The sequence below is a fragment of the Ylistrum balloti genome, unplaced genomic scaffold (assembly GCF_031769215.1).
Source record: "Ylistrum balloti isolate Yb309-2 unplaced genomic scaffold, AGI_CSIRO_Ybal_v1 Utg371388, whole genome shotgun sequence".
NCBI lineage: Eukaryota > Metazoa > Mollusca > Bivalvia > Pectinida > Pectinidae > Ylistrum > Ylistrum balloti.
The window spans coordinates 81,393-109,244 of NW_026782731.1; the positions used below are offsets into that span (position 1 = coordinate 81,393).

Below are 27,852 nucleotides of genomic sequence, written 5' to 3' on the forward strand. Positions count from 1 at the left end.
ACGATGTGACAGATGCAACGGTTCAGCTGCTTTCACACATGTGACCCAGACGATTTAACCTTTCCGATTCCGACCTTCCGCATTGGAATATTTCATTTGGAGGGGTAAGGTAAGATTAACGTTATTTTTCCTTATAGCAAAATCTAAACAAGGCTAGCGTTTTTGCACAGAAAAAGAATCATATCTTAAAAAGATAGAAAAATGAGTTGAAACGCACGATAAGACTTATCAACACTATTTGATTTTACGTTGAATATACAACTTGATTAACCTGTCATTTAATAGTATTACATTAGTATGATCGTCCATGTCACTTCCGGACTGTTAAAATCAACATGGCGAGCGGTGCACTTTTCGGAAATTCGGCCACCCGGTCTTCCAGCAAAAACCTTGTGGAATTTCGGGCTGGAAAGATGTTCATGAAGGGCAAGATGGTCCATCCAGACAAGAGGAAGGGACAGGTGTACGTTTATCAATCAGAGGACTCACTGATGCATTTTTGTTGGAAGGATCGGACCACCGGCACTGTCGAAGATGTAAGAAAACGTCAAAATAGCTGAATCACATGTCAAAAAATGTCGGCTTAAATTCTTTCTAGCTTCTTTCCGCTGCTCTTAACGTTAAGAAATTCACTTATAAAATAAGTTAATGTTAGTTGATGGCGTTGCTATATTTTGTTTTAACAGTTAACTTATAATTAGTCACCGGCTTTCAACTTATTCTGATTGATGGACGAATCGTCCCAGTTTGTCTGGCCAGTCTGGGCGAGTTTACCGTCCAATCATGGGTAGTTCCTACTTGTCTCGGCTGTCATTACTCCTATTAATGTAATACCATGTGGTCCACCACAGGAGTCTGACGTTCTGAAAAGGCACTAGTTTTAATTTTACAGCGGTTATTGAAAAATTCAGACTCCTCTGGTCCAAAACGGACTTAGATTCCATGGGTGTTCATTTATGCAATAAACTGATCTCAATTTGCTATCTGACATTCAAGACTTGTAATTTTGGAATATTTGTATGACTTCCCCATTGTTTGGTCTTGAAGTGTTCTAAAATACATGTCTGCATTTTTAAACAGGCCACTGTCGTCATTATCTGTTTGATCACTGAAAGGTATTGTAGGGAACAGCACATTAAGATAGATATCTCTCATAGTGTTGGTCTTTACTTTTGTCAACGAGATAGCAGAGGAACCTCACTGGGGCCAGTTCAAAAGCGTTTCATTTTGGGTTGATCTTTTAACGACACTTAATTTACTATCTGTTTTCAAAATAGGTCCGCAACAATTTGATTAACACATTCTGACATAGTGCTTTTGTATTTTAAACAAATGTTCATTTGTCAAAAACTGCCTATTATGTACCAAACAGCTTATAGTCTGACCGCAACCAAGACAAGAATAAAATTGTGGATAGATGGTCAGGACCTTATGACTACAAACAGCTGGTCTGTTTCAGCAGTTTCCTGGCCACCATTGAGGCACTGTAATAATTATCCAAAATATTTTATGTCCGGCGTTAGAGCTAAAAAAAGACAGTTTGGTAGAACACTAATATTTAAGAGATATTGAAAATGAAATACAGGTATGGCTTGGAGGTACCTGATCTTGACCTTTCAGACTCCTAATGAATACTCAAAAGTCTGTATTTTGAGTAAAACATATCTAGAACAGGAAAGGCTATAGTAATTTATATAACATAGTTATTTTTAGCCAAGACCTAAACATTACCTGCAATTAAAGACCCTATGCACATTGATAATGTTAGAAGGTATACATTTGTAAATGTTCTCGGGTAAATTTACACAGGTATAAATAACAACTATTTCAATATTTTATTATCAAACTGATTTTTTGTTGACAGGATCTGATCATTTTCCCTGATGATGTTGAATTTAAGCATGTGACTCAATGTACAACAGGACGTGTGTATGTCCTCAAGTTTAAGTCCTCCACTCGGAAATTCTTCTTTTGGATGCAGGTAAGAAAGTTGATGATTAAGTATTGTTTCCTTTGTAATGAAATTATATTACCAATTTTAGAGTAATGAGCAGAACTTTCAAGATATCGCTGAAATCTGACTTGCAACAAATCTGGGTGTTACTGTACTATCCATAAGTATAAATATCACCATAGACATCATGTTATGTTAAATATACCCCTGATTGAAAATTTGAAAATTTGATGTTGTCCATCTGTCATTCTGTCTGTGAGCATCACCAGTTTTGAGCAATGATGCATAACACAAGTTATAGTGGAGTTATGGAGTGCATGCTCATGATTGTGGATTAGGTCTAAATATGAAAGAAACATCAAGGTTACTGTTAATATAAAAAGAAAATTGGTTTCTGCCCAATAGCTGACGTGTATCCTTTGACTGAATGAACTTAAAACTTCACAAAGTGTTTCCCTTATAACACAGTTTCCTTGGGATTAAATTCTGATGTAAAAGGTTAAAAATAAATTTCAATGTTTATATGCATAGAAAACTCATCTTGGTCAATAACTTGAGTTCCCTTGGATCAATCAATCTCTATCTTCACACACTGCATTCTCAAGCAACTATGCTTGTTATTTTTTCATTGCTTTTCAAGTTAAAATGTCAATTTTGGTCAAGGTTACTGATACTACGAATAGAAAATTCTTTTCATCACAATATTTTGGTATTTCTGAACTGATCACTCTCTATGGACAATCTAATGTTTGTGAGAATCTGTTTGTATTGATTACAGCAATGCCTTGTTATTAATACAAAATTATGATACATAAACCACTCTAATGTTGACCGTCCTTATTTATGAATTGAGGTGTAATTAATGAAGAAATCATGTCAATTTTTATCTTTTTTTATAAACATAACAATAGGAACCTAAGTCAGACAAAGATGATGAACATTGTAAGAAAGTGAACGAGTACCTGAACAATCCGCCCACACCAGGATCAAGTCGTGCTGGAGGTGGCATGCCCTCTGAATTGTCTGGTATAGGTAAGGACATAGGAATATACTCAATAATCCCTATTAATATACTTACTCTTTTGTACCTTCAGCAAATTCCCCAGTTTTGATAAGATATACAGTATCAAGGTCAATATATGCATCTCATCAAGCTATCATCTCTAATCAAGTTTGAATCAGTTCTAAAAGAAAATAAACAAATTATGCTCAAAAATGTAATTTTCCTATATACACTATAGTAACTTTTACTCTGTAAATTGGCATTGGTCCCTTTTGCAGTAATTTTAAGGAAATGTTCATGATCTTCTAAGCGTTAGATACGTAGAGATTAGAAAATTTATTATTGGATTTGTTTGGTTCCTTTGATGGTAATCTTGAGAAAATATTGATTTTCTAAGGAATTGGCTAACAATATAAGATATAACTTGACATCATCTGTTATTAATGAACTGATGATTTAATATTAAAAAAGGGAAATAAAACCAGTTAAAATTAAAAAGACCAATTTCTGACACAGGATAAGAGATAAGGTATACATGTACATGCCCATCATACTTGGTATGAGGTGGTTTATTTAGACAGAAATATTGGAAGCTGTAATGTAAGGCTTTTATCATTGTTTTGTCACTCAAATTTTAAACAGTTGAAAGTAGTGCAGTTACCAATAAAAAGGGGAAAAAAAACAAGACCAAGTGTCAAAATGTTTTATATCTTAAAACATTGATCTTTGTTTTTTATGGTTTTATTTTCCTAAAATACAGATCAGATGCTGACAGACTGCTGAATGATAGCTTTATTGGCACATTATCTCCACAACATGTGAATTTCCCTCATCATCACATTACTGACAATACTGACATAATCGTCCAGCGTTAACTCCTCCATCTTTCAGAACGCTGTTCCATTGAGTTAGGTTGGACAACGGGAAGTCATTCTCGTTGTCTGATGTGTCCCAAATGACTACAGGCTGATATACGAAGGGGGGAAATCCTGCTTTCGCAAAGCATATACAAATGCATTCTTCTATCAGTTTTTAAATCATGCATTGTAATGCATTTTTGGGTCCCAACTTTCACTTTCAAAGAGAGACAATAGACAGCAATTCCAGAAATTCACATTAGGTACAAGCATTTTCAATGAATTTTGCTTTCTGTCAACGAAAATTCATTATATGCAAATTTGTTATATATTTAATATGTAAGTAGTGAAATTGATGAGTAAAATTCAGGGATTCAATTTATTTCATAATAGACAACAACTCATACCAACTCACTTTGTCTTAGGAAAGTTTTATTGTATATACATATATACTATATATATATATGAGAAATAAACGTAGTGTAGAAAACTAAAATCAATGAAGATTTTAGATATCAGGTTTTGAAATATAAAAGTCTGTTTACTTTTATAGATAATAATTGGAATAATTTAAATCTGTACAACAAATTTATTTCTCAAGGTGACTCTGACCTCCAGAACATCATCGGGGGTATGAGCCAACAACAGCTGATGCAGCTTCTAGGTAAGTAGATGACAGCTTTTGATGACTAGCAATGATTTTCCTTGTTCATGAAAAAAACAGAAATTTCACATGTGTTGGATTTTTTCTGTCTTTCCCTGTCAGAGTTCATCACTGCATGTTGTTTGATTAAGTTAACAGTGATTGTAGCATTGTTTAATCATTAAATATCAAGCACAGTGTTTAGCTAAGATTTTTTTAGTAATTTGGAGAGTTATTCATTCTATATTCTTTAAAGGAAATTCATGTCTGGAATGGAAAGTCGTTTGAGATTTTAGAGAGTTATTTCCATTGAAGACTCTTTGACCTTAATTTTCCCATGATGCTCAATTTTGTAACAGATATTTCAGTTGAACTGAGAGTACTTGCACCTTACTATAATTTTCTCTATTGTTTTTGGTCAGAACTGTTTCAGTTCACCGTTGGATGTTTATTTTGATGTGTTTACAGGTGGTATGGGAGGAGGAATGGGGATGGGGGGAGGAGGTGGAGGCCTATCAGCACTTATGGGAGGTCGACCTACAAGTGCTACATCCACAGCATCAGAACCGTAAGTTTAAATGTAATGTTTGTCAATTTTGCAGCAATTTACAAGTCAGTGATCAGATAGAAATATATTCAGGAGTAGACTACAAATATTGAGAATTATGCATAGAACAGGTTTCATTTGGGATCTGCCATTGACCTCGTAAGGTCCCTAGATTCTAAGAAGAAGGGCTGGTTACTAAAATATTGTGTTTTGTGTTCCGCAGTATCTGGAAGAAACAATTTATTATACTTTAAGAAACACTTTTTGATCATCAAGCGAATATTCCTTAAATAAGCAAGAATATAATCTCTACAAAAATACACACATATATCTGTTTAATGTCATATTCTCTTTAACAACTAACTCAATGCTGTGTTTGTTTTTAGTAGTACATGTAAATTCTTTCTTCTGACATGTAACTTCGTTTCCAGCCCGATGAGAGTACAGTCTTCTCCAGGAACCAGAGGCACAGATTCTCCTTCACAGGCTCCACGGCCAGTCACTGCAGCAGCTCTTCCTTCCCAGGCCACACCCACAACCACAGCACCAGCCACTCAGAGCACAGGGGGAGGGGCACCCATGACAACCACAGCTGCCACACCCACTGCTGGGGCATCGGCTGCTCGCCAGGCTATCCAGCTTAGTGATTTACAGAATATACTTTCCAGTATGAAAGGTGGGGACATTTCTAATCTGACAGTTTTAATTATACATTAGTTTAGTGTACATTTTTGAAATCTGTTGCACATTAAGCCAAGTCATTTCTAGGAAGAAGAAGGGTTCTGGGAAACCAATGGAATGCAACATATGATAACAGCATCATTATCCATGTATAAGAAATAAATGTGTTTCATAGAAAATGTGAACAAGAGGTAAAAGGCACAAGGCACTCGGCTGTATTCACATTTTCATTTAACCAAACATTAATATTCTTATTTGACTTCTCACACTCCATAGGTCTGAATTGATCAGTTTGTAGGTCAGTCTCAAGTGACCTTTTGTGACTGTCTTTTGTCCAGTACCATGAAACAAACTATAGCAGGGGAATCCCCTAACCAATGATATTGATATAGGCCATACTCTGCTAGCTGCTGAATCTATAGCAGATTTCACTCACTCATACTGAATCTTACATATTGTATACATTCACCAAAAGTTGATGCATTCCTGTAGTTTGCCAAATGTACAAAAAATTTAAACACAATGCTTTTGCTGCAGAAGTTGCCACAAATTATATTTTGATCAACAGTATAGCTACAGGGATCTCAGTCAAGAAGTAAAATATTTCAGGTAATTGATATTGAAATTTTCCACCAGCCTGAACACAAACTGTACTAGGTCAGGTAGAGCATCAGGTGTGTTGAAAATATACAGTGCTAATTCAGTTTGATATACATTTGTAACCATAACCATTTTGGGATTTTGAGATTTGCGACATACAATTGCAGAAATTTACAAATGTATTGTTCTACTTTTTTTCCAGTTCCTGGGTCAGACTCGAAACAAGGTGAGACAATTTGTTACATCTAACCCCAGCGAGGTATATACTGTTCAGCCGAGCTATCTCCTTTATATATATCAGTAGTAAACTAATGATAAAGATTTCTCTGCAAAATATGTAAACTGGCCTGCATTAAAATCTTAAAGTCAGGATATGATACTCATGGTCTTATATCTATGTCTTTTATTATGTTGCAAGAACTCTTGTTTTCTTGCCATTATCATAAGGCCAGCACATTACCTCTAGCGTTAAATATGGGTGTGGCCCAAATGGGAGTTGTTTCTAAAGCCCATAGGGTGTGGCACAAATGGGAGTTGTTCCCAAAGCCCATGGATTTGGCCCAAATGGGAGGTGTTTCCAAAGCCCATGGATTTGGCCCAAATGGGAGGTGTTTCCAAAGCCCATGGGGTGTGGCCCAAATGGGAGTTGTTCCTAAAGCCCATGGGTTTGGCCCAAATGGGAGTTGTTCCTAAAGCCCATGGATTTGGCCCAAATGGTAGGTGTTTCCAAAGCCCATGGGGTGTGGCCCAAATGGGAGTTGTTCCTAAAGCCCATGGATTTGGCCCAAATGGTAGGTGTTTCCAAAGCCCATGGGGTGTGGCCCAAATGGGAGTTGTACCCAAAGCCCATAGGGTCAGCACATTACCTCTGATTCTCTTATAAATCTACTTGAAATAAGTAGGTAAGGGTGAGCTTATTACTGGATAGATATTGAAGTAGAAACTGGTTTATGTTGCAGATATTGATCTAGTACAGGCATTAAACCCAGAAATGATGATACCTATCTTAGCCAACAAAGATGTACAGGAGAGACTTATAAAGTTCCTACCTGAGGGCGAGTCTCTGCCAAAGACGGAGGCAGAACTACGCAACACTATCTCATCACCACAGTTTCAACAGGTAAATATTATACATACCTTATAACAGGTTTCACCACACACAAATTTAGCCATTGTGGATAAACTGTCTAATTTTAGTGGAGTAATATTTTCATAACAAGTAATCATTAAATAAGACTAAAAAATGAAAATAAATTGTACAGCAATAAAGAAGGGAATCAATGGGTACATGTGTAATGTGACGTAATGCTGAGTTATTTACCTTTATAAAAATGTCAACACATATTGCGCCGTGGCAATAAAGGGTAATATAAAACATTTACTGACCTTTAGATCACTTTTATCTATGATTAATTTTCTACCTATTACTATTAAGTAAAGTATCATTTAGATTCTGTTATTAGTGGTACCCTTTAATAAAACCTTGAAATTCCTGGTGTGCGATGGATGTTTCACAGGAGTAGCCCTCAAAATTCACAATATTTAGCTCTATTTCATACATGTAGATGTATTTACTTCTCCTTAAATTTTGTGTTTAAGTTCAAAGCCTTTGATAAATTCATGCTTCTCTCAGGGGTCATTATTGGTATCTCAATTAGAAACTTCGACATATCATAGAAGTGACATATTTGTACAGATGAAACAATATACAGTCAAAACTTGTTATCTCGAAATTCAAGGGACTGTGAGGAATATATCAACTTAGCCGAATTTTGACTAAAACAAAGTTTATAAATAAGGTTGGCGATATCAATTTCAACCCATGATTTTGTTCAGACAAAAGTTGTTCCAAGATAATTGTAAAAGTAATTGTCTAAATCATGTTTACATTAATCGGTAACAAACAAACTTGTGTCCATGACTACATCATACCTCTATTACTATGACTACATGGTGCCTCTGTCGCTATGACTACATAATCAATTGTTATGACTCCATCATACCGCTATTGCTATGACAACACGATACCTCTGTTGTTATGACTACACCACACATATATACCTTTTTTGCTGTGAAAATAGGCACTGTCCTCCTTTAGTGCTGCTCTCCAGTCTGGACAACTTGGCCCTCTGATGTCACAGTTTGAGTTGGGGGTGGATGTGGCTACTGCTGCTGCACAAGGAGGTAAGTGTGTAGGTCAGGTTTCCTTAGCTTGGTGATTTAAAAAAAAACCTGTCTATAGCTTCTGGTATTGTGATCTGGTGAAGGTGAATATTTCAAAGAATGACAGCAAAGAATTTTAAGTCTTAATCATAAATAATTAATATGTTGTTGTAAAGACCTGGCAATATGTCTTTGTAGAAACATATATTTCATACTGAAACATAAATTATGTTTCGGGACATTGTAAAAATTAGAGGCATCTTTCACTTAACTCAGTGGAATTCATAAATATCAATATTTAATAAGTGAAATATTGTCTGCTAACCTAGTGGTCAAATTAGTGTCTCTGCCTTTCTGATTGGTTAATGTGGTGATAAAGTGGTTTAATTTGTGTTACTCTATTTCTGCTTGAGTTTGAGTTTGAATTAGTCATCCAACTGGTCAGGTTTAATAGTGATACAATTTACTTTATTGGAAATTGAGCTAATATGTTAAGCTATGTTTCTGATTGGTTGAATTTGTGGTTATACTTTTCTGATTGGTCAGGTCAGTGATTGAAAACAAATTACACATTTGGGAACTGTATATAATATTATTTTATGAATGGTAGTTTATATAGGACAACACTTGTTAACAGAAATAATTATCACCAAATTGATGTATGGTAGCCTCTATAGTAGAATCACTGCCCAGGCATTCTCTCTCAAGCATTATCCTTTTCTCCATGTCTCCTACAAAATAGTCAGACTTCATGTTAACCATTTTTGGTAATGTTAAAGACATAAATGTTTTCCCCAAGTTTTTAATTGTCTCCCCATCATGATTCACGACCATATGTATCTTGGATTTCAGATCTAGAAGCATTTGTCAAAGCCATGCAGGAACGTGATGGAAAGAAGGATGAGAAGATGGACACTGACTGATTGTTTGTACAGATTTAGATTGTGCTTGAACTAGATTTAAGTTACAAAAACTTGGATGTTCCGTTATATATCATAGAATGTGATGGGTTATTGTGACTAAGGATGTGATTATTTCAAAAAGCTGTTTGTAGATGCTCATTAAAGACGAGTTATTTCAGCTGTCTTTGGTTTTTTAAACTTCAATGATATATACTGACAATTGTAATAAAAAATATTTTGCTATTATATAGCAATGTTACAGAAAGACACATTTGTCAGAAGCATTCTGACTTTAAAATCCTTAATAAAACTATCAAAATATAAGGAGAGTTGTTGACTTGTTTTGTTGTTTATAAGATTGTACCAAAGACACAAGTGAACAGGACTTTTTGATGCAAATTTAGAGTAGAGCCAAGCAATGAAGTAAACTGCATCATACAGCCGTTTCATCCTTCTAGGACCCTTCTAGGCTCTTGTAAGTGATGGTAAAGGCCTAAATATTGAAGTCTAGGACGTGGCTGTGGAAAATCCAAAGAGATCCAAAGAAAAATGAAAATGTAGATGGGAAGGGCACTAGCCTGTAATTCACATCCTCGATACTCTAGGGGTTACAATCACTACATCCTTGATACTCCTGGGGTTACCATCACTACATCCTCGATACTCCAGTGGTTACCATCACTACATCCTTGATACTCCAGGGGTTACCATCACAATATCCTCGATACTCCAGGGGTTACAAGTACTACATCCTTGATACTCTAGGGGTTACAATCACTACATCCTCAATACTCCAGGGGTTACGATCACTACATCCTCAATACTCCAGGGGTTACGATCACTACATCTTCGATACTCCAGGGGTTACGATCACTACATCCTCGATACTCCAGAGGTTACAATCACTACATCCTCAATACTCCAGGGGTTACGATCACCACATCCTCGATACTCCAGGGGTTACAAGCACGAAATCCTCGATACTCTAGGGGTTACGATCACTACATCCTCGATACTCCAGGGGTTACGATCACTACATCCTCGATACTCCAGAGGTTACAAGTACTACATCCTCGATACTCCAGAGGTTACAATCACTACATCCTCGATACTCCAGGGGTTACGATCACTACATCCTCGATACTCCAGGGGTTACAGGTACGAAATCCTCGATACTCCATAGGTTACAATCACTACATCCTCAACACACCAGGGGTTACAATCACTACATCCTGGATACTCCAGGGGTTACAATCACTACATCCTCTATACACCAGGGGTTATAGTCACTACATCCTCTATACACCAGAGGTTACGAACACTATACAATACATCCTCGATACTCCAGGGGTTACGATCACTACATCCTCGATACTCCAGGGGTTACGATCACTACATCCTCGATACTCCAGGGGTTACGATCACTTCATCCTCGATACTCCAGGGGTTACAAGTACTACATCCTCGATACTCCAGGGGTTACAATCACTACATCCTCAATACTCCAGGGGTTACGATCACTACATCCTCGATACTCCAGGGGTTACGATCACTACATCCTCGATACTCCAGGGGTTACGATCACTTTTTCTCACTGTATCCTCGATATTCCAGTGTTTGAAATCACTCTCTTTCTGTATCCTCGATACTCCAGGGGTTCGATACTCCAGGGGTTACGATCACTACATCCTCGATACTCCAGGGGTTACAAGTACTACATCCTCGATACTCCAGGGGTTACAATCACTGTTGCTCTTTGCACCCCTGGAACACTTCATGGCAAAATTGAAGGTTCCTTGTCCGACACTTTGTAGACAAGACAAACAGACTAGTTTGATCCTTTGATGTACATCAAATGAATCTCGAGGTGGTCACATAACCGGATATTGTAATGGTTTCAAAGTTGGTTGTTGCTCCTTTGTAATCTTCAACAGGAGTGTATCGGCCTGTAATTAGCCATTTTCTTTTCCCCACAAACCAATCAAATTACTTGGCTTGTGCCTTCAGTTTGCCACTACATAATCCAAGGATGCAGAGACTGAAAGTGATCCCTGGTGTATCAAGGATGCACAATTCTAGATTTCATATATTTTGTATGAAACTTTAATAAGACAATGTCATGTGTACGTTCTGAATTGTGCCACTATTCAAATGAATCACATACACTATTTTCATGATAGCTTTTAAAAACATCACAAAAGACTAACCTAGAACAGAGGGTGATGTAATGTATTCTATTTCCATGTGTTATCAGGTTATAGGTGTTGTGTTCTAAAATTGTCTTAAATCACCAATAGTTTCTTCTCTTCAAGTGATTAGTCCCCCATCGAGAACTTGGAGCAGGAAGTTATAGTCTTGCATGTCAGTACAGCTCTGTTTCCTACACTACTTGTGACTGGCACTTCATACTTGGGATAGGGGTTCACCAAAGTGAGGCTTGTGTCGTGTATCAAGAGTAGTTAACTCGATTTTGACTTTTGACCTACTGCATATTATTTCACATTTGTTGAGGGACTGCAATTCACCAAATTGTCTTGTTGATTTATTTTCACAGTTTCAATCATGTTGTAGTGGTGACTCTTGACAGTGATCTACTCACTTTTAATGAGATTTCGCTCCCCTGTGTTGGAATCCCCAATGATCTGCCCAATGATTTAGCCTAAATCTACTAATTTGTTATGTGATAGCAATCACATATCTCCAGAATATGTCAGCTTTTGTTGTGCAATTCTTGGTATCAGATGAAAATAACTATCTTTCTTCTCTAGGGTGCTTTGGCCAGACTTAATGACCACGCCTTTAGATGGGACGAGTTACAGAGATAACGAATCTGTTATCAACCACTTTGATTGGTGACGCCCGATGTAGAACAGAATTCTAACCTAATCAGATTTCTCACACTTCAAAAATCTTATTTTTCTAGTATAACAGGAAAACACAACTACGATATGGTTTCAACCAATTTATTTTTATCATGGAATACATCCAAGCTTTTAATATAGTGTGGTACAGTTTTGGTGCCAGTATTGTATACAGCACAATAATGACACAAAATCTAGAAAAAAATACCACAACAACAACACCACCATCTACAGTCAAACTAAGATGACCACATTTCTATAATAATGCAAGTTGATAACAATTCTTATAATGTATATCAGATATGCCTGAAAATTGGCTGTGCTATAAATATTAAACAAGTGGTGATCAGAACATGGCTTTATACATGCTTTATCAACCAGACAAAAAGTACAGAGCTATGAGGGCTATTCTCTCAAAACACCCTACCCCAGGACTCCAGGTTTTGTTGTGAGGTACCAAATATAACTTGATTTGTTAAGAAACTCTGCCATGGATAGAAGCCATCTATTCTTGAGTCCTAGGGTCAGGTAGACTTTTTACTGGATAGCCTTAGGTATTATATACAGGGCAGTTTTCAATTATAGACTTGTCTAAATCACAACATGATCATGTCTTTTACCAAACTATGTGTCTGCCATAACATTATAAGAAATGATGTCAAAACACATAGGGTGGGGATAATTCTGTTGAAAATTATCATGAAAATTTGTTCAGAATCAATGTACAGTATTATGATAAACATCAACAAATTTACTGTGCCTCTTTCATTCAGACATAACATATAAGTTTAACTATTATGGTATAATGAATCATGATATTAAAACAAAAAATAAAAATAAACTTTTTCACAACATGACCAGATTTGGCAATAGTTATTACCATTCAGTCTATTTCAGGAATTAAACAATTTGATCCCAGAGCTCTGAAATAAATCACTTCCATCCGTTGTTCATTATATCATTTCTATCAGCAAATGATCAATAAAATTCTGTAGGTGGTACCTTTCAACAAAACCTGGAGTTCTGGGATAGAGGTTCTACTGAAACAGACCTTGTAATTTTTATCTGCTACTTTGTCTATAAAACACAGTGCTATATCTACCACAAATCTGTAACCATCTTAGTTTGACTTGCTTTTGTAACAATAACAGCAGGGGAAAGTGAAGATCATTTGGAGAATATTCTTATATCGCCAACATATAACGGTCTGTAGATCATTTGGTATGATTGCAAAATTTGAGTTGAAAGCAAACCCTCTGTAAAATACCAGTTTCCAAGATAGTTATTCCTATTTCTAAACAACCCTGACTTCAAAAATTTCAAGCTTGAATGCAAGTCATGTTTTGATAAAATTTTGTGATATGACTGCAAGTTCAAAGTTGATTTTTTTATAGTCACATAAACTTGTAAATAATGGAACCAGCTCAACAGAGGCATTCACTTCCTTTGAATATTTTACAAATCATTGTATGCACAGTTGCAAATTTTCGCAGATATTAAAATCATTTCATTTACTTATAATATATACATGTTTTAATATTGCAAATGATATGCTTTCCACTTTATTTTGTATTCAGATAGTGTAAAAGTAAAAACATAGCTTGATATTTTGTATCGTATCCGTATCAACAAAATGGCTTGTGAAAACAGGCAACTTTACAGAGAGCAGTGAAAGAAACATAGGCCTATAAAATACAGAAAGTTCTCCAATATCATCTTCATTGTCTAAACATTAAACCCAATCAATGATTATATATGAAGACAACACCAAGAGAAAAGCATCATTAAACGACTAAGTTCTAGGTTGAGCTAAGATATTAATAAAATAGACATATCATTGTCAAGGTTTGCGTTTTAATCTAGGTAGGCTTATACACTGAACTTAAACAATGGTGTCGTTCCCAGACATACAGAGCCAATGAGATTTCGTTTATGTAGAAAAATCATTTTGGTTACATGTAAATACTGGCCACAATCCCCCAATTTTTTTTCATTTAGGAATAAGTTAATGCCTGTCATAGAGTAAGATCACAAGATATGTCCTTATTTCCTAACTCACAACTTTGGTCAGATTGTTTGAATTGTAGTAAACAAAAGCAGCCATCAGCTTTATCCAGCAGCTTTGAAGTCTGGCAAATGATTTTGTCCATCAGTATATACCCCCTCACAGCGAATTGAATGTTGGTGATAAAGTGCACCTTTTCTTTTAAGTAAGAATGTGTGTAATACATGAAATAAAACACATGTCCCACCTGGGAAATTACCCAGTTTCTTCACTGCTACAGTTTTATAATAATCATAAGAAATGATTGTTCGCATCGATTTGTTCTCATAAAATTACTCTTTGGCTACTGTATGTCAATTTGAAACAAAACTATTGTCTTTCAAGCTTTCTTTGGAACAGTCTAAAAATCAACAAACTCCGAGTACCAAGGACCAGCAAATGATATCAGGATATATAAACTTATAAACAAATCCTTCTGAGTAAAATGTTAGTGGTGTACCTAACGAGCAGCAGATCCAACTCTTACACATAGGATTCTGTCTGGGAAATCTGTTGTTTTAAAATCTGAATTTCCATTCTTTGAATTGCCACATTGTCAATGAAAAAGACAACAGAGTGTTCCGTCACCTGGATATTTCAGAAGTACACCCTTACCTATATGGAGAAAACGATCTTGATTCTTCACAATTTCAAACAAATTCTGCCAAATTTCTCCAGACAGAAAAAAACCTTTCGTAGTGTTAGTTTAAAAGAAACAGCCCAAGAAATTCAGAATATATATTTACAAATGATTATAGGTAGGACAAGTGAAAAGCCCTCACAAAGTCTTAACTGTTGTAACACATGCACAGTAACTCAGTGCCTTATGTAACATTGCAATGGTCGACCCATCAGACATGACTTCTAATTCCTTATGAAACATATCTACATAATAACCTTCCTTCAACCAATCATAACAAAGTATCACAGTCTTGTCCAGAAAATAAGTCCAAACTGTTACTTCTTGAGGTGAAGATTGTGAAGATCTGGGATTGTAATGATCAATTAGGATAAAAAAGATGAAGGATTTTTTTTTATTAAAGATTAAATGTAAAGACAAATTGTCGTTCATTCTCAGACTGTTAGGGGCGGTTTAAAAAAATCTCCAAATTCAAGCTCCATTACTATGGTGAAAAATTTACGAGCATTATGACAAAAATACCAAATTTTCTATAATATACTTTAATTTACATGAATAAACAGTTTTTCTGCTTAGTTAATGTTCTATTTTTGGTGGACAAATTCTTCTTTTCAAAATTAAATTCTGTCTACAATTTCCAATACATTAATGCCTTGTGATCTATGTATGATGTATGTTCAAATATGGAGACTTACATTCTTGTTATAAAATACAAAATACCTAGTATTACATCTTGACTATGATATCAACAATCAATAGTTATGTTGTCTTCACATGTATTCATACAAAAATATCCAATAAAATACCTCGTCCAGCGTCCTCCTTCATGTTGTCAACAAACCAATTTATATGTAACTACAAAATTGTACACCAAACCTCACCTCCCTAAATGGCATGTTAAACTCTCCTGAATGGATGGTTTACATTCATCTTCATAATGCCAAAAAGGGGTGTCAGGAATAAAAAGCAAAAACAGACATTGTGTCGAGATATTTAAAAGTTATTTTAACAATAAAATGATAATTTTCTTGATCTAGAAAATCTTTCAGAAAGTCAAAAAAGAAATTCTTAACAAAACACTGAGTTAACAAACATTTAACCAAAATATTAATTATTAATAGGAAACAAATATCCAATTATCATTTAAATATTAAAATGTTGAAAGGTTATCCCAAACCTGGTAAACATTTCAAACTTCACACATCATTCTAAAATCATGCAAAGCACCCCAGCCTTGAGATGTAGATTAGAAGAAATAGCAGGCATAGCAAGTGGAAAATTCAAAATGTTACAATGTCTCTTGGATACCAGTAACATGTAAAACGTCTGTTTTTGCTCATCTTATGATGACAAGCATTCAGGTTGAATGGCTGACGAGGAATTGTCATAATGTGTCGTCTACATAGGGGGAACTCTCCCTGTATGAGCACCCCCTAGGTTTGTTGAGTTAGCTAGTTCTCCTGGCTCTTTCTTGATTTTCACACTAAAATGAAGAAAAAGAAAAATACATTTGTTAAATCACAAGTAAGAATGAATCTAAACTCCATACGCAAATTTTAACATGCTTTGAATTCAGTTTTGGATTTTTTTTTCAAATGAGAGACTTGATAATGTAACTCATGTGAATGCAACAAGCCTAATATTATTTCTAAGGTTCATATTGAACTTGTCTGACTTTTGACCTTTGACTTTAGACCTTTAATAAAGGTCACAGTGATTTTATTTGTATGAACTTCTCCTCAAATGAATGATTTACATTCTAAATACGTCAAGTTGTTCTTTTTAAAGAACAAATGAATGATCACTTAAAGCTTGAAATCAGAACATTTCAACAGATATCAATGACATACTAAATTTGAAATTTATTCTGCCTCCACATGTTAAAATTCCTCAAGAAATGACCACTAGGTAAATACCACTGACTTCTGGTGAGTCAGTACTGGCAAGAATAACATTATATAACGCATCAGCCATAAACTAGGGATGGCAAACCATAAAATTTTTCTTCAATAACAACCTTTTTCAAAGATAACTCACAAACCTAACTCTGCTAAAGCCTGCAATAACTTTTGTTTACAAATCTTTTATTATCAGAATTGCCAGATATTGTAGAACTGAACACTCACGCATCACCGCTGGAGGATATATCTTCCTTGGCAATGTTGGCGAGGAAGGCGAGGGCCTCGAGGGAGGCTGTGTCTCGAGCAGCATCTGGGGAGGGGCCACTTCCATGGAAGATACGAGGTGGGATGGTCATTAGTGTCACCCTGCTCAGCACCTCAGTATTATTTGTCTGAGCAGAAGGAAGACCATTTTGTAAAAACATAAATACAATCTGTATAGCACAACCATACATAAATATATCAATTTCCATCTCCAATATCATGAGAAAATTTCCTAGAAACTTTGGAGTTTCTGTTTTTAAAGACCACCATTAAATAAAATGACATTTTTCAGTTGCAGAAAACATCAGAAAGTTGTAACTTAACAACTCTTCTGAAAAACTCAAGCAGAGCGCTGATATAAAATCCTCACAGCCAAAGTATCAATATTAAGGTCATGGGTGGGCTCATCAAAAATAACAAAATGGCACTGACATGAAGTTTTACTGACCCCTGACAGAAATATGTATAAGGGTGGTCTTATTGCCAAGCACAGGCTTAGTGCCAGCTAAATTTAATATTTATAATTCAATGATTATAAAACCTGGATATCACTTACTGTTCCAGCAAATTCATCAAATTTTATGTCAACGTCGTATCTGGAAGCAATCTCTCCAAGACGAAGCCGAGGACTAGGTCCAAACCCAAGATTGTCTCCCATTCCTGACAGACCTGCAATACAACCATTCAAATTTCATAGTTATTATCAGATATCTGTATCTTAAAGAAAAGCAAGAAAAAATACTGAATACACTTTTCTTCACAAATAAAAAAGCATCTAAGTAATTGAACTCAGTCTGAAATATCCTTGTCCTCGGAACACGAATACGAGATTTTTTTTTCCCCACTAAAAGGAAATATTGATCTTGATAGGAATCAAACATACTTGGATTATATAGCGAAGCTCCTGTATATTTAGAGTCTGGCAGGAGCAGGAGGCCAGGAACAAGTTGTCGGCCGACTGGTGCCTTTCCATTCATATCACTCACTGAAATATAATTTAACATTTTTAACATTTTTATAACATAACTTTCTATTATTTCAGATATGCTGTAGTCTGACTGTAACAAAGGACTGCATTGAAGATTTAGCTTAACTATAACAAAACCTGAAAGTTGACAAAATGAAGTTCATGTTTGTAGAGTATTGGGAAAACAAATTAAGACACTGGATATTGATGAACATACCTGAATCTTCATTGTTTTCAACAAATGTTACTTTCTTTTCTCCCGATATTCCCTAAAAGGAGAAAAAAATGTGTCATGAAAATATACATTATTTGCTTCTGAATAAACAATTTCTTCATACTGATAAAAAAACTTGCTTTGGACCACATTTGTTCTCTTAAGTAAAGGAATACAAGGGATATGTGGTGCAATTAATAATTCAGGTGTTTTTGTCGATTGGAAGAACAAATTTTAATGTTTATACTGATATGTAAGGTACAACTGCAGTGTATATGTAAAGATACTAATTTTTGTGGGGTTTTTCCCATAATTTTGAGGATAGAATAAAACAGAGAAAACTGAAACTGTCAAAATTAAAATAATTAAAGCAGCAAAAAACAATTACTATGGGAAAAAACACATAATTTGAAAATGAATAAAAAGCCAAAAAATCTATATCTTGAAAGTAGAAATCAATAAAACAGCCAAAAAGATATTTTGTGGGGGAAAAAAGAAAAAAAAGAAAAGAAAACATTGTTAAAACAAAAATCAATAAAGACACTATTAGTCCATTTCATGTCACCTGTGAAAAAAACATTCCTTACGTATCAAGATTATGGTAGCACCATGAACACAGCTTATATTGCTTGCTTTGTATGACTTTACCTCAGGTGTGGTGGCACTTTTGATTGCTGGTTTCGTGGGTTGAGGGGAAGGCTTGTTGTAGCCAAGCAGAGTCAGCATTGCCTCTGCTGCATGTCTTTTAGCAAGCTTTTTGTTTGGCCCCACACCTGTACATGTCTGGTCGTCCACTTGTACCTGTACATAAACACATAATTTTAATGAAATACTGCTTAACATAAAATCTTCGTTGTATTTAAATATTGAGGCTTTCCATTTTACTATAAATCTAAGAAAGTAAAATGAATGATCACATTATCTGTTATTCCGTTATTGATAAAACATCAGAATGTAATTTTGGTAGTTATATTCAGGGATCCAGTTTAGCATGATGTCAATATTAAACAGGAATGGAACATAAAAGTTCTATGCTATCAATAATTACTTATCACATTGGTGACCATCAAAGTAGACTGAGGTCAAACTTATTTTAACCTAAATGGAGAACTAACAAGCTGATGCTCCCAGCTTAACAGCATTTCTTTCAATTAAAACCGACATATCATTTTCTTTGTGTCGGCAGATCAAGGCCATTTTTGATCCATCTACAAAATGTTTTATGTCACCAAACATGCAGCAATACATCTGACCAATGAGATAATGAAAAAATGTTGATGTCACTTTTGTATGTAAAATTTCACCAAGGCATTAAAGACATCAGCTACTTTCTGTACATACTTTGTATCTTAATTGTTTTTTGGGAGATAACTTCATCTCTTCACACTTTTATCTTTCATCTCAAAAGAATTGCTGTAAACATGATTTTATGCCTTGCACTAAATAAGCAGGAATTATTCAGCTGCCACAATTTCACCCAGACATGAATTAGTGACACATTACAAAAATACATGTATCAAAATATACATTATATATACAAAAGTTATAACCATGCTTAAAGTATTCACAAAATTCAGTAAATTAGGGCAATGATATATTTGCACATCAACAATTATTAGCATAAATACAATATGTACTGAAACTTGAATTAGTGCAATCCTATTTTAGTGTGATGTTTTCAGTGCAAAAAAAGCCCCACTATAATAAGTTTACCACTAAAAAGTTTGTTTATAATACTTGTTAAACATTACCTGAATAACAAACTCACGACGCCTGGGCAATCCCCTTTCTGTCACAAGAGTGTAAACTGGTTCCTTCTTCTGTTGGGCTTGCTGGAAGTGAATAAGTCGACTGATGGGGTTGATTCCTACCCCATAGTCAGGGTTAGCCTTCTGGACTTGCTGTCAACAACAAATGTGAAGAAAGATCAAAGGAATGCAAAAATAATCATAACTTGTCTGGGGAACACATATCTTGACCGCTTATATCTTCTCATACAAGAAAATAATACAACCTAGGCGAAACCTTGTTTAAATTTCTAACGTTGATATATACACTTAGGTTTGCTATACAAATGTATGGTCCTTGTCTAAACGGAAAACACAAATATCTTCAATGAATGTATACTACCTTGAGAATGAAGTAAAAAACAGATTTGGCTAATAAAAACAATGGGACTGTAAATTTTGTACAAAGCTCCTTCAGCATTTATGATAACATCACCAGCATTTAAGAAAATCAATTTACTTACACTTACTTTGATGATATTCTTTGATTTTTTCTTGTTGTTTGGTTTGTTTCTTGGCTTCATAGCAGACACAGGCAGTGCAGGAAGTTCTCTTAGTTTCTCCAGCATCATTTCAGCAACTTTCTTTTTAGACATCTTTTTACTGTTGCCCTCAGCCTCAGCTTCAAATTCTCCAACTGTACAACGTGTCACAAACGTCTTCATGTGGGGCGGACCAGATTCTCGGATAACCTGTAACGAAATATTTTTTGTTATTAAATTTCTTTATACTAAACAAGGCAGGTCATAATTGTCAGGACAAATACAGCAAGATTACAGATGATGAGAGATAACTGTGGTAATCAGAGGCCAAATTCTGTTCCAATTTCTGGTGTATTGTCTGGTAAAATATTCAAATAAAATATTATGAATGTTAAAACAAGAACTACACTTATTTATATCTCACCTACCCAGCTTTGTTAGTATGGTCATTTTTTAACTGGAAAAAATTTGTTTCAACTCAATCTGAAGTCTATAGAACAGCCAGATTTAAAGCTTTGTATTCAAATTTTATAATTCTGCAGTCTTTGTAACTCTGGTAATCTATTTACTGGGTTCAGATGTCCATACTACAATGACTTTATTCCACGTTTTACTATATGAGCACTTAATCTGAGCTAAATGCTTATTGTTAAAGCCAAGCTTCTCAGTAAGAAATTTGTTACCAAAAAAAGCCATCTGTACATTATGGATGTGTTTAGGTTTCCACTATATGATCTAGCTATATTTACTTTTCCAGTAAGGTTTCAATGACTTTGTTGCAGACAAGACAAAAAATATATAGGCTTAAGACAAGCAAGTTGTTGGACTGTACCATCAAACAATTCAATCTTTTGACTATTGCTATTTTGGTGGAGAGTTGATTTAATTCTCTCAAGAAATGTTGAAGAAGTAATGTTCAAAATAATGTGATCTACTTCCTGATTTGGTTAAACTAAACTTACATCAAAGCTGACTTTCAGGTTACGCTTGAGTGCAATCTCATGGACCAGGCTGATTTCTGACTTCAGTTTGTCGATGTCTTGAAAAAAAGAGAATTCAGATTTAAACCAACAGGACACTTTCACAAATTGACACCTCTCATAAACACATCAGTATAATAAACATAACACACCAGACTGACAACCCCATATGTTTGACAATTGTGAACTACTTACCATCACCATCCTCTGATGGTGTGGAGACAGCTTCAGACTTCTGGTCTTGTTCACTTGGCACAGGCAGCTTGCTTAGCATGGCTAGGGCCTTGGTTGCTGCATCATGGCGAGCATCCTGTCGTGTTGGACCCTCTCCGATGAACTCTCGTGGCCCAACCTTTAAACACACTTGGAACACTCGAGGCGCTCTGGGATAATGATACCTGCAATTTCCATTAAAACAAGCTAGATACTACTTTCTCGGAGAGTAACCCTCCAAACAATAATAGTACATTTCAATCTCAACACCAATAGACAACATGGAAGGAGAGTAGAGTTTGATATGATCTCTGTAGCAACATAACTCGTTTAGTATAGGAGAGTGCAGAGTGATAATGAGTATCTTATGGTAAATATGATCTCAGTAGCTGTAGTTTGGTGAAGGATGATATCTTAACTCGTTTGGTATATGCCTTGGAAGTTGTAGCTTTGGTGCAGGGTGATAATGCAGTATCTTACCTCTGTTAGTAAATATCTAGTTATCCTCTGTTAGTAAATAAGTTATTGTTATTGAGGGGAGCTTTGGTGCAGGGTGATATCTTATAGTAAATATCTAGTTATCTGTTATTGAGGGGAGGGAAATATCTTACCTCTGTTAGTAAATATCTAGTTATCTGTTAAGGGAGGTGATATCTTACCTCTGTTAGTAAATATCTAGTTATCTGTTATTGAGGGGATGGTGATATCTTACCTCTGTTAGTAAATATCTAGTTATCTGTTATTGAGGGGAGGGTGATATCTTACTTGTTAGTAAATATCTAGTATCTGTTATTGAGGGGATGGTGATATCTTACCTCTGTTAGTAAATATCTAGTTATCTGTTATTGAGGGGAGGGTGATATCTTACTTCTGTTAGTAAATATCTAGTTATCTGTTATTGAGGGGAGGGAAATATCTTACCTCTGTTAGTAAATATCTAGTTATCTGTTATTGAGGGGAGGGTGATATCTTACCTCTGTTAGTAAATATCTAGTTATCTGTTATTGAGGGGAGGGTGATATCTTACCTCTGTTAGTAAATATCTAGTTATCTGTTATTGAGGGGAGGGTGATATCTTACCTCTGTTAGTAAATATCTAGTTATCTGTTATTGAGGGGAGGGTGATATCTTACCTCTGTTGGTACATGCCCCTGTAGTTGTAGTTGGGAGGAGGGTAGTAGTTTTGGTGTCTATTGTCTAGAGGACGGTACATGGTCTGCTCTCCACGCTTCATTGCTAAGGCATTTAGTTCAACGGTAGGTGTTGTCACATCCACTAGAAATTAGTAGAAAACAGAGAAATTGGACAGCGGAACTGTACAAAAGAACCAGTTTATGGTAGTATAACACTGACCAAGTATACAAAAGAACAAATGTATCGTCATGGTTTATCAAAAGCCAGGTTTATTAATGTACATAAATGACAAGAGAACTAGGTAGAAACTGGTTAAAATTTCAAGAACTCAATATGTTTTCTGACAAAAAAACCCTTCCAAATCATGTAAAATGCATTGCAAGAAAAGAATTGAAATCCAATAATAAGTCATTTTTTCAACATGAAATTAAAACCAGAGAATATAATTTATTTGTGTAGCAATTCTACAATTTCCCCTATGGGTCGCCATATCATACCGTAAGAAAATCCGAAAAGGATTTTCACAAAGATCTTTTAAAACCAAATTTAAACCATTGAAAAACATACTGCTCTCTCTTGGGTCACATTTTGGCCTCAGTATTGGATAGTACTACACATTCCTTCTACGGTTGAAATATGTGACATAAGGATACTACTTACATTCCCTCTGAGGGAGTACTTTTGGGGGTTTGGGTGGTGGATGGGTGTAGGTTGTATTCTCCAGTGCCTCAGCAGCTGCAGCGTGTTGAGCCTTCTTGATGCTGGCGCCTGATTGTTTATACTCCTCCTTATCACCGAGCTTGAGCTGGACATAAAAGGTCTTCTTATGGGCAGGGCCCTGTTCATCTATCAGTGTGTACTGATGTGCTATCTGTAAACAATCACACAAAAATCTTACAACTTTTACTATTTAATAAAGACAAAAAGCCAGGTGAGAGATCTTCTTAAGAATGTGGGCAGGGCCCTGTTCATCTATCAGTGTGTTCTGATGTGCGATCTGTAAACAATCACACAAAAAGACAGAAAGTCATGTGAAAGATGTACTTAAGACGGGAAATATTTAGGAGAAAAAAAGTCTCTCTCACTACAACACTTTGCATTTAAAGCATAGAATATTTCATGAAATTAATTTCCTCTACTTTTTTTCACAAATTATCTGATATGTTAAAATAATTTGTCACTGAAATAAACCATGAATATAGCTATGTGATCTGTAGTTTAAAATCCTTTGTTTAAAGCAGTTTCAATTCACTCAGCAACTATATATAACTATATGATTAACTCTATTAAACGAACATCTGTCAAATAACATGATCAGTGACCACCAATTCCTATCCCCAAATAGATTGTGAAGTAACAACATCTGGCAAAATTTGATCACCATCATCATGTTGGATATTGCAATGCTAACTATTATCGTTAAACAGCTTTGAAAAATAATGACAATTTACATTAGAAAATTGAAGCATATTTTCCAGAACAAATGTTTTATAAAAATAGAGGAAAAATTTCATCAAAACTTTTTCTAAAAGTTGTGTAAAGATTTTTGATTGGTTGATTCCTTCATACCTTGTTGTAACGAGCTAACTCATTGATCAGACACATTGGGGTTTTCTCTTTTGTGTTTGCCAACATGGTTTCCTGGTTTTTTTTCTCACTCTCCTCAGACGGGGTCTGGGCATTAACTGTAGCTGTTGGCTGCTGGTCACCAGGTGGCGTTGCAATCTGGGAACCAACAGCGACACTTCCTGCAATATTAACAGGAGGGCTCTGATTGGTCAGTGAGGAAGCAGCTGGCTGATTCTGATTGGTAGTTATTCCACCAGGGATTAAGACCTTCTGTTGTAGACCGCCAACAAGAGACTGAGTGGGTGGATGATAGCTGTTGTTGACGGACATCAGAGGATTTGACATTGAATTGCTATTGTTGTTTGTGTTATTTGTTAAGATTCCACTACCCATCATTCCAGCTTTGTTACCTAAAAATAAATAATTTTCATTGTTATTGGTAAACAAAATGTATAATGTTATTTTGAAACTCCCATATACATTAGAGCAGTCAAAAATGATGGAAAAGGTCTCGTACAATAACAAAATCTTATAGAGAGAAATTATACATTGCAGTAACAGAGACCAAATGAAAAATTAGAGTTCATAATATTAATTGGATATCATGTCCTAAAATCTGACAATGTTATGATTAGCATGACTGTCATATTTTCCGCTCACAAACAAAAAATTGACTTTAATATTGCCTTATTGAAAGATATAAATATAGGACAGGAATATACTGACTTTTTAGTAATGAATTCTACATTAACCCCGTATCTCAGTTATGTTTATATCATACTTCACAAAAAAAGAAAAACAAATGTGATGGACTGTAACCTTCAGGGTTTCTTAAGACAAATACAAGTACTTTGAATATTTTAGTAACTTATTTTTTCTCTCTGAAATGAACTGTTATAAGGTGGTTGAATGACGATAAAGGCCTTCTAAATGTGTATGACATTTACAAACCAATGTGTTCCACCTGTAACAATACGGCAAAAGCACTATGGTACATATACATGAAAAGAAGCTAAAAGTAATTCTGAAATATCTTATTCATAGTGCATATATTTATACATTTACTAGGCAGTACAAATGAACTTTTGAACAAGTCCAACATAGACACCTCCTCCACTGAATTAGTGAAAATATTACAGACATTCCACATCAACATGCTTGTGTGTCACCTGCTTCAGTAATTAACAATCTCTGTAAGATTTTTATACTCACGATGGTTTTGTTGTACCATAGGCTGCTGGTTTTGAACTGGATATGACGACATTGCTTTTTCTTTGTTCTTCTTTCTTTAAAGAAAAAACCAAACAAGAATCATTACTGAAATGTGTCAGCCTGTTACATCAAAATAAACACTGTCTTATCTTATATTAATATTTTTTTGGTAATCCTTTTACTTTTTTCAGATTTCTACATCAGTTTAAAACATGACAAAGATAATATATATGTATCCACACACACACCCATAGAAAGTTAACTTTTCATCCATCTCCTTTGCCATAATCATCAGCATCATCACCACAATTCCTCATCTTGATTATCTATCAATTATTGTTGTTAGCATTTATTCTGTTCCTCAACACCCTATGAGAATACCACCAAAATACAAATCATAACAGAATTATAGAAACTTATGCCTGCCATGTATACTAAGTATACCTGAACTTCCTGAGAGATTAGGACAGGCTGAAAATATCCTAGAATTTGAAAAGCCCTTTGACTTCAATTATTTCTCATCTCGGTGAATAAAATCTTCTGGACTCTGACACATATGAGGACAAGTAATCAGTCATCAAGTTGTTTTTCAAAAACGACCACTCAAAATTTGTTAATGGCATATTGCTACTTCACAGTAGATGAGAAATATTGATAACGAAGCTATGATTTGAAGAAAAAAAATGCATGTATATTTCATTTTTTTTTTTAGCAGTTCAATGTAAAACATGGGAAAACAAAATCCTACATATATAAGTGAACCTTTACAGAATGTACCCACTTGTTTTTTCTCTGAATGGTGCTCTAATCTAAGGAGGATTAAGAGGTAGGCCCCACGGTTATCCACTTCTAAAGAAATTTTGATAGCAAATGATATTTCCGAAATATTTGTTTACTTGAAATGTAGCTTTTATCTCAATCTCAGAGTGTGGAGTGAGAAAAATACCATTTTGAATTGTTATTCAAAACTTTTGTCCATTATGAGTTATCTGCACGATTGTGAGTTGTCAGGATTTTTAGCATTTGAGTGAGGTAGCAAGTCTGGAATGTAAACAACTCAAGCAGAAATCCATTCCATTATGCATTGCACAAAAAAAGTAAACAGCTGGACCATTTAAGATCCTTGCTCCTCAAAACATGTTTGACTAACTTTTATATAACATTACATCTTGCATCAAGTTTCACTGTAAAATGTTACTCTTTCTTTGTTAAACTTTCTGTATTTGTCAATCAGTTCAAACATAGATACCAAAATCTGAAATCCAAAGAAACTGTATATGTATGACGCATAATGCCATTAATGGACCAGGTTTTTGCTGGAGTTGTTAGCGTTCGAGATACCGATACCTGTATCTCAACACGAAGTTAAGGACAGTTTTCGACTTTAAAATACATGGACATGGACATTGAGTATGAGCATGGTGGCCAATTCAACTTTTGAATAGGAAATTAATTGAATGATAGACTCTTTCGATGAGCTGCCCCCCTTAGTCCTATAATATATTATACTAAAGGACTACTGCCACCGTGTCCGATACGTCTCCCGTGGTCACCAAGCATGCAGGTCTCCAATCTATAGATTGCACTGTATCGTTATGCCTATACACACATGCTACAGTTAGGAAGAGAATATCGCCAAAACATCAATTAACTTTTCATTCAGTTGCGTAGAGTTTTGAGATTTTACAGTGTTCGATCTTCCCTAACAAATTTAAATCAATTGTTGCGTACCGGCTTTTAGTTGATGTTGAATTACTCCATCACTCACCTTTTTTCTGATGATATTGCTTCTTTGATGTTTGAATGAGGTTCTATTTTTTTCTTGAACCAATAATTTCAAAAGGAAGTTAGCTTAATTTAGAGAGGTTTTCATTGGCAAACAGTAAAGAAAATTTCAGACATGCATGCGGCCATGTTGTCTGCACCCAAAGTGCCTATCCTTCGCACGCTTCAAATAATATGACAATTTCGTGCATTTAAAGCGTCAGAACGACCTTAAAATAATAATGATAAAATTTTTTTTTTTCGAATACATTCACAATTAATATTATATGTATGTAAATTTGAGATTTTTATCTTCAAAAAAATAGATGAATATATATGTATGAAAAATTAGCACTTGAAAATGTTCGGTTATTTCCGTCCACGGCAACAAACCTGCATCAAGATGGCCGACTCGCGGGGGCAATGGATGTAAACATTCCTAATTATCATTATTTTACACCGTATTTTTG

The 27,852-nt window shown here is 35.1% G+C and overlaps 2 protein-coding genes across 3 annotated transcripts; one reads left to right on the forward strand and one right to left on the reverse strand.

Moving 5' to 3' along the window:
- Positions 1-320: 320 nt before the first annotated feature.
- On the forward strand, positions 321-9,674 carry LOC132562284 (proteasomal ubiquitin receptor ADRM1-B-like). Its single transcript, XM_060227025.1, has 10 exons — positions 321-536; positions 1,865-1,981; positions 2,866-2,986; positions 4,416-4,478; positions 4,926-5,025; positions 5,436-5,680; positions 6,488-6,511; positions 7,245-7,405; positions 8,367-8,469; positions 9,301-9,674. Exons 1-10 carry the CDS (start codon positions 336-338, stop codon positions 9,369-9,371), a joined length of 1,206 nt encoding a protein of 401 aa, XP_060083008.1. The 5' UTR covers positions 321-335; the 3' UTR covers positions 9,372-9,674.
- Positions 9,675-12,299: 2,625 nt separating this feature from the next.
- LOC132562294 (double-stranded RNA-binding protein Staufen homolog) lies at positions 12,300-27,530 on the reverse strand. Of its 2 annotated transcripts, none has more exons than XM_060227037.1 (15): positions 27,387-27,530; positions 25,619-25,692; positions 24,407-24,816; positions 23,498-23,708; positions 22,837-22,978; positions 21,686-21,888; positions 21,473-21,549; positions 20,499-20,720; positions 19,993-20,142; positions 18,890-19,042; positions 18,245-18,296; positions 17,944-18,045; positions 17,617-17,729; positions 17,022-17,188; positions 12,300-16,378 (listed from the first exon to the last, which is right to left on the reverse strand). In XM_060227037.1, the coding sequence occupies exons 2-15, from the start codon at positions 25,668-25,670 to the stop codon at positions 16,294-16,296; spliced, it is 2,139 nt and encodes a 712-aa protein (XP_060083020.1). In that variant the 5' UTR covers positions 25,671-25,692; positions 27,387-27,530; the 3' UTR covers positions 12,300-16,293. The 2 variants fall into 2 exon arrangements, with proteins under 2 accessions (XP_060083020.1, XP_060083019.1); XM_060227036.1 differs by having other exon boundaries at positions 20,493-20,720.
- Between the last annotated feature and the right edge of the window lie 322 nt (positions 27,531-27,852).

What these genes read in the sequence shown, in the direction of transcription:
- LOC132562294 (XM_060227036.1), bottom strand. Translation starts at nt 25,670, where the DNA reads ATGTCGTCATATCCAGTTCAAAACCAGCAGCCTATGGTACAACAAAAC. An exon ending in AGTTAGCTCGTTACAACAAG is followed by an intron (nt 23,709 to 24,406) that starts GTATGAAGGAAT and finishes GATTGTTTACAG; the next exon opens with ATAGCACATCAGTACACACT. An exon ending in AGCTTCGCTATATAATCCAA is followed by an intron (nt 17,730 to 17,943) that starts GTATGTTTGATT and finishes GTTGTATTGCAG; the next exon opens with GTCTGTCAGGAATGGGAGAC.
- LOC132562284 (XM_060227025.1), top strand. Translation starts at nt 336, where the DNA reads ATGGCGAGCGGTGCACTTTTCGGAAATTCGGCCACCCGGTCTTCCAGC. An exon ending in CCACCGGCACTGTCGAAGAT is followed by an intron (nt 537 to 1,864) that starts GTAAGAAAACGT and finishes TTTTGTTGACAG; the next exon opens with GATCTGATCATTTTCCCTGA. An exon ending in TACTGCTGCTGCACAAGGAG is followed by an intron (nt 8,470 to 9,300) that starts GTAAGTGTGTAG and finishes CTTGGATTTCAG; the next exon opens with ATCTAGAAGCATTTGTCAAA.